This window comes from Furipterus horrens, unplaced genomic scaffold, assembly GCF_987537825.1.
Source record: "Furipterus horrens unplaced genomic scaffold, mFurHor1.1.pri manual_scaffold_2, whole genome shotgun sequence".
Classification (NCBI taxonomy): domain Eukaryota; kingdom Metazoa; phylum Chordata; class Mammalia; order Chiroptera; family Furipteridae; genus Furipterus; species Furipterus horrens.
The window spans coordinates 7627529-7640102 of NW_028327172.1; the positions used below are offsets into that span (position 1 = coordinate 7627529).

Sequence of the window (12574 nt, forward strand, 5' to 3'; positions counted from 1 at the left end):
CCCTTCCTTCTCCTCACCCACTCACCAGCAGCTATAAGTGGCCACATAGGCTCACTTCACCTTACTCCTGGGCACAGTGGGAGAGGGGCTGGTGTATGGGATGAGAGCCCAGGGCCAAGAGCCATGTTGCAGGTGGTCCCAGAGCACAGGATGGGGAAGCCAGTATGTCCTTGACCTGCACTGGGCTCCTCCCACGGCCTCTGTGATGAGGGGCCTAGAGGGCCATAGGCAGTGGGCCACCTGCCTGTCTCAGTATGACTCTTGTCATTGCACCTGTTGGGGCTCAGCTTGACTGCACTCAGTCACCCACAGGCTGTCCCCCGTGCCTGCCTGGAGCTAGATGCTTGCCTGCAGTGACTGCAGTGCCTGAGCTGGGCCACCGAGAAGTGGCCGTTTCTGTCCCTGGAGTCTGACAGCAGCATCGGGGGCCCCGCCCTGGCTTGCCCATGTCCTTAGGCAGACATTGACTTTCCCTGAGCCTCAGGCTCCTCATCTGGGAAATGGGTGCAGCTGGCCTGTGGTTTCGATGTTCTGTAGAGGCCTTTCAGTTGCCCCTTGGGGCTTCCTGAAGGTGGGAGGGAGAGCTGGACTGCTGGGCCCCTGCCATCTCAGTACCTACACACCAGCAGTTCCAAGCTAAGGTGAAGGCCCCATTTGAAGAAGTGTCATCAATTTGAAGAAAATATTGAAATACTGAGCTAGCATATCAGAGGGCCTTTCTGGAGTGGGAGCTGGAGTCTCCCCACCAGCTAAAGATTGTCCCCCACTCTTTGTTAGGGCCCCCATTGCCCCAAACTGGGTTCCCTTTGGGAAGCAGTTCTTGCTCAATCCTTCCTGGGATTGCTCAACCCCACCCTGATCCACTCCAGCTGGCTTCCCCTCTTCTCTGGAGTCTGGCGGACCACCAGGCAAATCTTGCTTCTGTCAGGACTCAAGGCTGTGTGACCTTGGGGAAGTTACTTGATCTCTCTGAGGGTAGTAGTGATGGAGGATAAGGATTTCATGGAAGACCCTTGGCATAGGGTGTAGCAACAGAGCTCAGAAATGTACATGTTTTCTGCACACAGTTCAATGCCCTAGGGCACCACCTGTTCTGACTCGGGACGAGTCCTTGGTTCTTTCTGAGCTTGCTTACTCCTTGAAAGGTATTTCTGCCTTGAAAGCAAATTCCTTATGTCCAGCGCAGGACCCACATTGGGGGCCCCTGCATAGGCTGTTCCCTCTGCCGGGATTCCCCTTCCGGTATCCAACAGAGGAGGCCCTGCTGACTCCTGGTGCCATGTGGGCCCTTGGATGGCATTCCCTCTATCCTCTGCGTGGGCAGACGGTCAGTACATTTCCTGCAATGGCTTTGATGCCTTTGTCGGAGATACAAACATCCTGGACTCCAGGGCAGGCAGCGCGTCCCCACCCAGCGCGAACGCTGAGCCTGCAGCGCCACCTAGAGGGCGCCTGGAGTGGCTGCACCACTGTGCGGCAGGCCGTGCTCCATGCTGCCCCTGGTGGTGGCCATGGACAGTGCGCCCCTTCATCTGCAAAAGGCTAGTTGCCTAGTAACCTGCTTCAAGGGACCCTTGGAGAGGCCCTCTGGCCTCAACTAGCCAGCCCCAGACACCTTATTGCATGAAATTCTCCATGAGCTGGTCACCTTTGTCCTTGTCCCACTCTGTCCCCCATGCTAGAGTCCCTGGGGACAGGTCACCACCCTTCTCCTGAGCTGAGCGCTCTCCCTTATCCACCTGTAGGTTTCTTACGTAGTCGGGGAGCACGAACTCAGCGAGCATGTGCCAGGTCTGTAAAGGGAGGAGGGACAGGTCTGGGTGGGGCTCCGTGTTCCTGCTTTATGGTCTGTACAGAGTCATGGGGCCCGAAGAAACGCAAGACTCCTGAGGGAAGCCATGGCTCTACTAAGAGTCACCAGGGGGCTGACCTGGGCTGGAGGTGGCAAAGCAGTCACCGGAACCAGTCCAGAGGGGCTGGTAGGGGTGACAAACTTCTTCGTGACAGGACAGGTTGTGGCTCTTTCGCTGGTCTTTCCCACACACCCCTCCCCCCACGTCTGGGAGCGCTTGGCTGCCCTGGTCAACTTGACCCTTCCCAAGCTCCTGGTGCCTGTGACTAATTCCCTAGGATACTTGCTCCTGAACCAGATGATTTGGAAGAAATATCTAAATGCCTTCCAAATGAAAAGAAACCTTCCTAACCGTGGAGGACAGCGGGGACATGAACTGTCAATCACCCATGCTAGGTGGCCGCCTGTTCTGCTTCTGCACGACCGGTCTGGTTAGAGACATAAAGCGCGGCCACCAGAGCACCGGCGTTCTCGGCGGGGGTCTGCCTTCCCCCTCCAGGCCTCCGTTGCTTCACACATGGTTGTAGGCGCCCCTGGGACCCACAGTTTACCATTCCCATCGCCTCCTGTCAGAGGCACAGACCTCTCTGGCGAGGGTGCACCTGGGACAGCTGAGGAATCTTGATTGGTCCAAGGCTCTGTCACCTGAGCAGTGGCAGCTGGAGCTCAGCCCAGGTGGCTGCCACCTCTGCCCCGCCCCTTCTCACCAAAGGCCTCCTTTCCTGCCAGTGGGCCCAGAGGGTGTCTGAGTGTCCTGCTGATGCAGGAGGAACCTGCCAGGCCACTGGCCGCCTCTGGGGCGCCAGGGTCACACACAGCCCCGGCTGCTCCGCAGCCCCTGCTCTGGGCCTGGCACCCCGCACATGCCCACACCCCCAACACTGATACCCTTTTATCCGAGCTCTTATCTCCTCTGGTCTCCACCCCTTCTGGCCGGCTTCTGGGCCTCCTGGGAGGTCTGACATTTGACAAGGTGGGGTGAGGGGTAAGCCTTGGTCTCGGAAAGAGCCCTTCCCTTGTAGAAAGTGAAGGAGATGGTCAAGTGCAGTGCTGGGGGGGGGGGGGGGGGAGGAGTCAGGACCCCATGTGCTTGCCCTGACCCAGCTGCTGTCACTCAGTGGCCTCGGGCCAGCCCTTTCCCCTCTGGTCTCAGCGTCCTGTGAATGGACGCTTCCCGGCCTTGAGTGTTAGGGTGTCACAGCTTTGACAGAGGGTGGGAATCAGGACCCCCCTACTCTGTGTTAAGCAAGAGTCAGTGAAGTATGGGGACAGGAGGGGTAGTTAGAGTAGGTATAGGTACCCCCAGCTTATCGACCCAAGGGTAATACTTCATGGCAAGGTGGGGGGAAAACCATCAGAGAAGATCCCGGTGCCCACCAACCTGAGCCAAGGTTTACCCAGTGCCCTCATAGCCACGGTGTCCACCTGGCCTGCCAGTTCTGCCCAGGATCCTGGCTTTGAAGGCTTTGAATAGGTCTACAGGATGGCGGGGCCCAAGGTTCACAGGTATTGACAGGACAGCAAACTTAGGGGCTGTAGCCCCGTCCCTTCACTGTACAAATGGGGACACTGTGGCCCAGAGGGCCAGAAAGGGCAGAGGACTTGCCCAAGGTCACTCAGTGAGCCAGGGGTGGGTCTCTGGCCTGGCTCAGGTTGCTTCAGCTCTCAGTCCTAGTCAAGTCCCTGTCTGCTGGGGGATCACACATATCCTATCTGAGTCACCTGGCTGTCCCTGCCAGCTATACTGAGGTCACAGGCCAAACAAGAGGGGGAGAGAATCTACTCTGGAGCTGGGGCAAGATGCAAGGCCAGGTCGGAGGCCCTTGAGGTACAGTCAGCTCTGACCTTGTTGGCCCTTCCATAGTTTGCCTAGCTTGACCTGTCCACTGAGCCACCTCAGAGGCAGGGGTCATGGAGCACCGTGGGGGCCCAACTGGTACATTCCCTTGGACTTTTCCCAGGCTAGGTAGGGGTTGAGAGCCCACCTGTGGGAATGCCCTCCTGGACCGTCTTCACGGCACCACCTATGAACTGGTGAGTCCTGCTCGGCCGGGAGGGCACAGGCTTCCCCCCAGGTGGGGACTGAATGAGCCAGCACAGGAGCCCAGGGGCCCAGCCGGGAGCCTTGGTCTCCAGAGCTTTGCTCAGAGATTCTCTCTGCCCCCAGGGCTGTGTATTAACCAAGAAGGGGGCCAACGGGAGGCGGCAGCCAGCTAACAGGAGGCACATCTGGCCCTGGGATGATGCCAGCGATGGGGACTGTGTCAGTAAGGTGACCTGTGCCAGTCCCTCCTTGCCACTCTCCAGACACTTCTGGGAGGCCTCATGTGGCTCCAGGGGCTTTTGGAGTTGGGTTTGTCTGAGCTGCCGAGTCCCCAGGAGGAAGGTGGCCCAATTTATTTGGGTCAGTTGCCCAAAGTTCCCGGCCTGGAGCGCATGTCAAGGATGGGGAGAGGAAGTTCATGAGGAGAGGCGGCAGGGGTAGGGTGGCCACAGGGGAGGAGGGGACCACGGAGAAGGGCTGTCAGGGCCAGCTCACCTCCTCCCTGTGCCCAGCCCTGGGTCCTGCTGCGGCCCCTCCTTGACCCCAACACCCCGCTAGCATTAGCAGGCAGGAGTCCAAGGCAGTCCGCTCATCAAGGAAGTGAGAATAAAATTACTTCTTTTATTTCCAAACACTGCAGGGCTGGGGGAGCAGCATGATAAAAATTAAGATCGGTTCCCTAAGGATCCATCAGCCTTGGGAGGGACACAGCTCCTTGGACCTGTGTGTTCTTGGCAGCAGGGCCTCTAGCGGGCCCACGTTGCCACGGAAACGGGAAGGTCTGCCACAGTAGATGCTGGTCCCTCCTGGCTGGCCAGAGCTGGGGGACGAGACGCCCTCCCCCACAGGCCCCCATTCCAAGCTTCTTCCTGCCCTGTGCTGCCTCCAAGCTAAATATTGGTTAGCGGGTTAGGTTTCCAAATGCAGTAGCTCTGGATCCCTGCCAGGGTGGCGGGCTCCCCTCCCACCCCCCACTTTCCTGTCCCCTCAGCTCCTGGCCTCCAGCACCAAACTCTTCTTAGTTGCACTGCCCATGTGGCCCTCGTGAGGCTCTCCCCCATCTCCCGGCTCCTCGGAGTCACCTCTGCGACTCCCTCCTTCTCTGCCCACTGCCCTCCCAACACTGGTGGCCCTGACAGTGACAGTCCCGCCACCCTGGCCTCAGTGAGTGAGCCCAGCTCAACCTACTGCACAGCCTGGCGTGGGGGGCTCAGGGGTGGTGGTCAAAGGCAGATTGTCACAAGACCCAGCCCCAGTGCCACCCCATCAGAATGTATATCCTGTAGCAAAAGGTTAAAAAACCAGTAAAGGACACGAGAGAGTGGGAGATGTGGCTGCCTGGTAAGTAAGAGAGCATCTGGGGAAAGGTCTGAATGCTCAGAATCTAAGGCCTCCCAACCAGGACAAACACCGGAATGGGGGTGGGGGTTGGGGCTGAGCCTACGCACCCTGACCTGGCCCCCAACCTCTGCAGAGTCCATCTGTGGGACGGCCCCCTTGGACCCAAGCTCACAGGCTCTGGAGATGGGAAGAGGGTGGAAGGCGGAGGCACGGAAGTGCCCAAGCCCTGGTCAGAGGGCTCCCGTTGGGCGATGAGGGCATGCTCCTGGGCCTGAGGTCTGAGCCGGTTGCAGCTGGGCCTGCAGGGTCGGGAGCCACCTTGCCAGCTCTGACCCAGCCCCTCCGACTGAGGGAGAACGGAGGGAGTGTGAGGCCTGGAGGCCAGGCTGCAGGGGGGCCAGATGCATCTTTGGACCTCTCAGCTAGCAGATGTTTAGGGGCCAAGGGTGGAGGGGGCGCGCAGCCACCTCTCTCCCTGCTCCTGGGGGAGTGGGGGACTGCAGAGGGCAGGCCTCACGAGGGGTGTTGGAGGTCGAAGTGAAAGAGAAATTGAGAGAACAGAAGAAAGACCAAAATGGGGTCAGTGAGCTGGCGTGTACCCCAGCCTTGTAGACACCCCTCAGAACAAAAACCCACCCCTCCCATGGCCATCACCCCCATCTGCTCCCCCTTCCCCACGGGCCCCCAGGGGCTGCAGCTTCATTTGTGGAGGTAGGCGTCCAGCCATAGCTCCCCAGACTTCTTCAGGGACCTGGGAAGGAAGAGAGGTGGGGACAGTCAGGGACCAGGAGAGGAGCCAGGGAGCCCTGGGGTGGGGGGAGGCCATGCTGGGGGTGCAGATGCTTCCTCTCAGCTCTCAACCAGAGCTCCCAGGGGTCCCCCCTGTGGAAGGACAAAGGGAAGGCCCTCATCCGGCCCAGAGAGAGAAGCCAGGCAGCTCCTAGGAAGGGAGGTGGCCTGGTGGGGCCCCTGTGCCCGCAGGGCTCGGCCCCTCTGGTGGCTGCCACTGTCTCCACCACGGGGGGTCCCAGCTATGTGCCCCAGGGGCGTCAGGGACCCCCGGACCCCCGGGCTCCCCCTTACCTGATGATGTCCTGCAAGGCCCTCAGCAGCGGCTTCTCCTGGTACTGGATGCCATGCTTGGCACACAGAGACCTGACCAGCGGCGCGACCTTGTGGAAGTTGTGCCGGGGCATCGTGGGGAAGAGGCTGCGGGGAGCACGGGGGGCAGAGTGTGAGGGTGCCTGCCCCCCCGGGCCCCAGGGGCCCCTGCCTGCAGCTCTGCCCGCGTGCCCACTGAGGCGTCTGGCACGTGGGTGGGGGCTGTTTGTGGACAGCCCTGTTTGTGCTCTGGGCACTGGAAAGAAATCTGATGGCTGGAGACAGAACACCATGTTTTTCTGAAAAGGAAGTGAATGAACTGGAGGGGGTGAGAGGAAAGGGAAGGGCGATCAGGGGCCAGGAGTCAGGATGAGGGACCGCAGGGGTAGTAAGGGCCTGAGGGGGAGCCCCTCAGCATCTCAGCTCCAGGCAAGCTAGCTAACCTCACTGGGCCTCAGTTTCCCTGTTAATAAAATGGGGTCAGTCACCCAGCCCTGCCAGGCTCACGGGATCGAGGGAGGTGCTGCTGTAAGCTGTCTGTGGCTACAAGGCTCTGGCCACACGTTGAGGCATGGCTGTCACAATGACAGTGTGGCACCGGGAGCCCCTCCCTGGACTCCATGCAGGTGGCTGTGGAACACACTCTAGGACTGGGGGGTGGAAGATCTCACCAGGGGGGAGAGAGAGGGAGCCCCCAAATGCTGCCCTCTGCCCAGAGGGGGCTGGTGGCCACTGCCCCCCACTGTATGTGGCCCGCCTGCCCCAGCCCCAAACGCGCCTGCACTCACTGGTGCTCGATCTGGAAGTTGAGGTGCCCGCTGAACCAGTCATTGAAGAAGGACTGCTCCACGTTGCAGGTGGCGGCCAGCTGTCAGGGGAAGAGGGCGGAGCGGCCGGGAATGAAGAACGAAGGGCCTCGTCTCCTTCGCATAAGGCAAGCCTTAGCCAAGGTCTCAGGGCTCCCCCCGCCCCATGTCATACTATTCTGCTTGGAGCCCTCACCCACCCAGGTTCCCACTGGTCCCTCCTGAGGAGTCCTGCCACCCTTTGCTGCTTAGCCCTGTGCCAACCAGCAGGACAGCCCAGCACAGCGCTGGGTCCACAGCGCTGGGTGCAAGAGGCAGCCACGGACAGGGACCAAGGACCCCGGGGGCCTTACCTGGCTGCTGAACCAGTCGCGGTAGGGTTCTCGGTCAATCTCCATGACAATGTGGTTCATCTGCGTGACCCACACAAACCAGTGGCTCTCCAGGAACCTGGGAGAGAGTGCCGCTCAGTGCTGGGGCCCTGGCCGCCTTGCTCGCAGCCTAGGGACCCTGCCACAGTGGGAACAGCTCCCCCTTCCAACCCCAAGCAGCCCGGGGCAGGAAGTGGGGGACCTCAGAGCCTTTCCTCATGGTCCCTCTCAGGGGACCAGGGATGAACCAGCAAAGCTCAGGCACCTGATGAAGTTGAGGAACAGGATCGCTCCCAGGATGCCATAGAAAGGAATGTAAGTGATGAAGAAACGGGCATAGTAGCTGATAGCCCAGGCCAGGTCCTGCCAAGAGAGAGACACGATTAGACGTGGGCCAGCCCCGCCCTCCCTGGCACTGCGTCCTGACCACAGGTGTGTACACAGCACCTCACGTGGCCCGCTAGGCGCAGGTATGTGAGATACTCTACCAGGCTCCAGGCCCGCTGAGTAGCAGACACCTGCTTGCGCAGGGTTTGCGAAACTTTCTTTGTTTCTAGGGAAATGCTGAGTGTTCGGCAGCAGGAAGGGAGATGTGTGCTCTGATTTCAGGGAGAAAAACAGGGATGGGGATCAGAGGACATCAGCTGAGGAGTACCTACAGGGAGGGGCCAGAGGTCCGCCGCCCTTTTGTGGCCCTGGCTAACCACCTCAGGGCCTTTGCACAGACTATTTGCTCTGCCAGGAATGCTCATGCAGTGGCTGGGTCCCCCGTCACTTCTCCTCCCCAGAGCCTTGGCAGGGTAGTGATCAGAGCACAGCCTCTGGGTTCAGGCTGCCTGTGCTAATTCCAGCCCCACCCCTGGCTTTGTATGGCTGTAGGTGGTTTACTTAGCTGTGCCTCAGTTCCCCCATCTGCAGGATGGGGAGAGAACCTCCCACTGAGGTTCTACATGGCCTGAATGTGTGTTGTAACAAGAAGCGAAGCCTGCACCCATGACTCCGGTCAGCCCCCTGCACCACTTTGCCTTCTACCATAGAGACAGATATTCCCAATATGTCAATTCAAACACGCCATCGCATCCTCAAAGCCATCACTGCCAAGGGACAATGAGTAAGATCCAGCCCCTGGGTAGGACACAGGTAGGACACAGGAACCCTTCACACACTGATCTTGCCTCTTTTGCAGCCCATATCCTGACCTACGTGCGCCTGAGCAGGTGTGCTCTTTTTGCTTCAATGTTTGCACCTGCCCGGAGGCTCCTTCTTCCCTTATCTGCTCAGCAATCTCATCCTTCAAGCCAGCTCTGGTCCCTTTAGCTCCGCCAACACCCAGCAAAAGCCTTCTCTGTGTCAGAGGCTAAATTAGGTCCTGGGAGCAAAAGGTCGTTCAGAAGCCCTGAGTTTGCAAGGACAGGCTTATAAAGAGATTCCTTCAATATCACACAGAAGTGGACAGGTAGTTACAGGGGTGAAGGGAACGTGGCAATGGGGTCCCGACGCTATCCTGGGATTTAGGAAAGGCCTCCATGAGGAGGTGTTGCCTGAGCGGGGCTGGGATACCCCAGAGGTCTGCCAAGCAAAGAGCAGTAGGAAGGACATGGGCAGAAGAGGTAAGGATACAAAGAAAAGCCCAGACAATGCAGAGGGTGCGTGCTGGTGGGGGCGGCGAGCAGCCGGCAGGAGCAATGCTTCCATACAGATTATATGTTCCAAACTCTCCAGCCCGAGGGGGTGGGGGGTGGCAGGAGACCACGGCCAGGTCACGTCCGGCCGCGGAGATGGACCTCTACCTTACGGGCAGTGGAGAACCACTGAGAACTTCAAACAACAGAAGAACCCGATTACTGTACATTTGGATTTAAAATAGACCCCTGCCAACTGCAGGTGCAGAGATGAGGTTATTGCTGTAGCTCGGGCGCGCAATGGCCGGGGCCCCACCAGGACTCGCAGCACCCACGAGGCGGTAACCGACTCCAGTACTACTTGGGAGGCAGAGGCAGTTGCATTTAGGGACTGCTGCGCCTGTCTGTCTGTCCCTTGCGTGAAAAGGGGGAGGAGCGTGGCTGGGGAGGGACGGGGAGCAGAGCGCCGGAAGGGCCCGCAGTGAGCCCAGGGCAACGTCCCCGGACCACCTGGTAGGTCTCTAAGGGGCGGAGGGAGCCAATGTTACAAGTTCTGCTCCTGCTTTTCATCCCATTCGCTTCACCATCGTTTTCATGCGCCCCCAGCGCAGCAGTGAGCACCTGCCTATCAATGGTGGCGCGTGCTCACCTCTATTTTCCCGCGGAGGGATACAGGGCTGCGGCCGCTGGTCCCGGGGTGGGCGGTGATGGAGGCGTAGGGAACCAGGGAGGTGGGGGAGGGCCCCCGGGAGGGATGGTGGGGGTCGGGGGGAGCCGACAGGGCCAATTTCAGGAGTGAGCTGCAAGTGGTGTCAATACCGCGGACCCCGGCCTTGAAGCCCCCAGGTGAGGCCTGGGAAGCAGCCCCAGGATGCGGCCAGAGCGGTCAACACCTCCCTCCTGGACGCTGGTGCTCAGCCTTCACAAGGTCGGCACGGAGGCTGCATAATTCTTAGCTGTAGGCGGCAGCCCTGCGCATGGTGGGATGTTAGGGCGTTAGGATGTTCGGCTGCCTCCCTGGCTGGTGCGCACTAGATGCCCGTAGCACTCCGTTCCCTCCCCCTCCCCGGCCCCACCACCCTGAGTTGTGACAATCAGAATTGACCCTGTCGAGGACCTCTGCCCCAGGTCACAGATGCAACTGGCACCTAAGATCACTGTTGCCATAAAGCAGACCACAACGCAGGGGGCATGCTTCTACCCACGTGGTCATGGGCCCTCGACGGTGGCACCGAGTGGTGTCCATGGTGAATCTCAGGCAACAAGCGTGGGAGCAGCCAGGAGGCTGGCCCTCTGGCCCAGACTGAACCCTACTTCCCAGCAAGCGCTAGAGCAGGGCCACGCAGGCTCCCCACCTCTGGGCAAGCCCTTGAAAAGGCCAGGGCACCCTATCAAATTTCCCTGGCCCTGCCATCTGATCCTGTTCATGTACATAGTCTAATTTCCTTTCCTGCTGTCCCTATTTAATTGCTTTGTTCCTTGGGGAACAAACAGAAGAAAAAAAAAAAGATTAAATATTCATGTCAGGAGTCATTTGCCATGAAAGCAGATAAAATACCTCCATCACCTGACCCAGCACAGCAGGGCTCACATTCCTTTCCGCCATGACTCCTTCCGGGGCACAGGTGAGCCTGTGCAAACAGTGGTCGCTGCAGGAGCAGATCCCGGTCAAATTCTTATCACTTAACTGACCCAGAAATCCCGTTCCTCCAGCCGCTCCTGCCTCGTGCATATGATACAGCATAGGCAGACGTGCGTGACCATTCCTTGGACACGGTGGGTACTGACGAAATGCTCACATTCGGGAAAGTAGCATATCTTAGACGTGAGTCATACAGGTTCTACCAGCACAGGGGTGGCAGAGACTTCGAGTCACGTCTTGTCCCCAACCACCCCCCTGCTCCTGAGTCCGGTCCTAGCCCTCTTCGCAGAAGCAAAAGCCGTGGCCCCGGTGCCCATACTTTCAATGACAGAATGTAAGACAAAGTGCTTTGAGGCCCTTTAAATACTATACAAATACAAGGTACTGTTATTTCAGAGACTGGTGGCTGAAGTGTAGGGAGAGGGACTGGGACATGGAACTGGGAGGCCTGGCTTCTAGAGCCCCAGCCACCCTTTGGTGTCAGCTTGGGCAAGTCCCAAACTCTCACAGTCTCAATATTTTCATTGATGAAACTGAGTTAAGAGAGACCAGCGGTACCGACCAAGTGACCCTATGGAGAGCAGGGCCCTGTCCTTGTTCCACCAAAACCAGCTCTGCCAAAAGCAGGCTCTGCCTACACTGGTTGCCCCTTCCTGGTCCTTTCATCGTGGGCACATTATCCTACATGTCTACATAAAGCCAAGGACGGCTGCATGCACAGCACTGCCAGCCCCTCTCCAGGGTCCCTGCCTCTCTCTGGGGGCAGAATCTGGAGATCCCCTCCAGTCTGGTGCTATGGGCCGCTCTGTGTCCCCTGAAATGCCTATGTTGAAGGCCTAACCCCCAGGACCTCACAATGTGACCTGATTTGGAGATGGAGTTGCTACAGGGGTAATTAGTTGAGATGAGGTTATGAGGGAGGGCCCTAATCCACTGTGACCAGTGTCCTTGGACACAGATAGACACATGCACAGGGAAGATGATATGAAGAGACACACAGAGAAGGGGGTGCCCATCCACCAGCCAAGAAGAGAGGCCCGGCCACACCCTTCCTCACAGCCTCGGAAGGACCAGCCCTGGTCCTACCGCAGCCTTGGACTTCCGGCCCCCAACTGTGAGCCAGTACAATTCTGTTGTTCACAGAACTGCTGCTTGGTCTGTGATGCTTCATTATGCAGCCTCGGCAAATTAATATACCTGTTGTCTCGGCCACCACCAGCTGCTCTCTATTTACAAACCTGAGTGCCGTGTGACCTAGTTCACGGGTCTTAGAGGCCACACGGGGACACAACAGGGCACTGGCCGGAGCAGAGCTGCAGATGGGTGGGTTGCGTTTGGCTCTGATCACACAGCCTTCAGGAACTTTCTAAGGGGACTCTGCAAAGGCTGTGGCTCCACAGTGTGGGGGGATCTTTAAGAGAGGGGGCGCAAGGGCCTGCTGCCTCCTGGCAGCCTCACAGTCACAGCAGGTCCCTTTCTGAGAGTGACATGGCAAGCCACCCCAGGAGGAATGCCTGGGGCCCCGCAGAGGCACGGTGGAGGGGTGGGGGGCACAGTGCAGGCCCCTGGGGCCCACCACTCAGACTCCCTCCTCCCCACACCCCCGGGCCAGCTGCGCCCCTTGACTCACCACCCAGTCTTTGCGAACGATCATGGTCATGATGATCTGGTACTGGAAGTACATGGGGATGAGCAGCGGCGGCCCAACTGCAGGGGAGAGAGTGGAGCAGAGGTGCTTAGAGGTGTCCCGTGCCACCTGGTGTGCCCTGTCCCTCCTGGGCCAGGCTGGAAGGGC

The 12574-nt window shown here is 59.0% G+C and overlaps 1 protein-coding gene across 1 annotated transcript in view; it reads right to left on the reverse strand.

Annotated features, from left to right (window-relative positions):
• Positions 1–4497: 4497 nt before the first annotated feature.
• The window catches only part of FADS2 (fatty acid desaturase 2), a 33279-nt gene continuing 25202 nt past the window's right edge, over positions 4498–12574 (reverse strand). Inside the window, exons 7-12 of the mRNA XM_090260545.1 lie at positions 12410–12486; positions 7781–7878; positions 7498–7594; positions 7127–7206; positions 6321–6446; positions 4498–5988 (exon numbers count right to left, since the gene is read on the reverse strand). Of these exons, the coding sequence (XP_090116671.1) occupies positions 5937–5988; positions 6321–6446; positions 7127–7206; positions 7498–7594; positions 7781–7878; positions 12410–12486 (530 nt within the window). The 3' untranslated portion in view covers positions 4498–5936. The remainder of the gene's footprint in view (positions 5989–6320; positions 6447–7126; positions 7207–7497; positions 7595–7780; positions 7879–12409; positions 12487–12574) is intronic.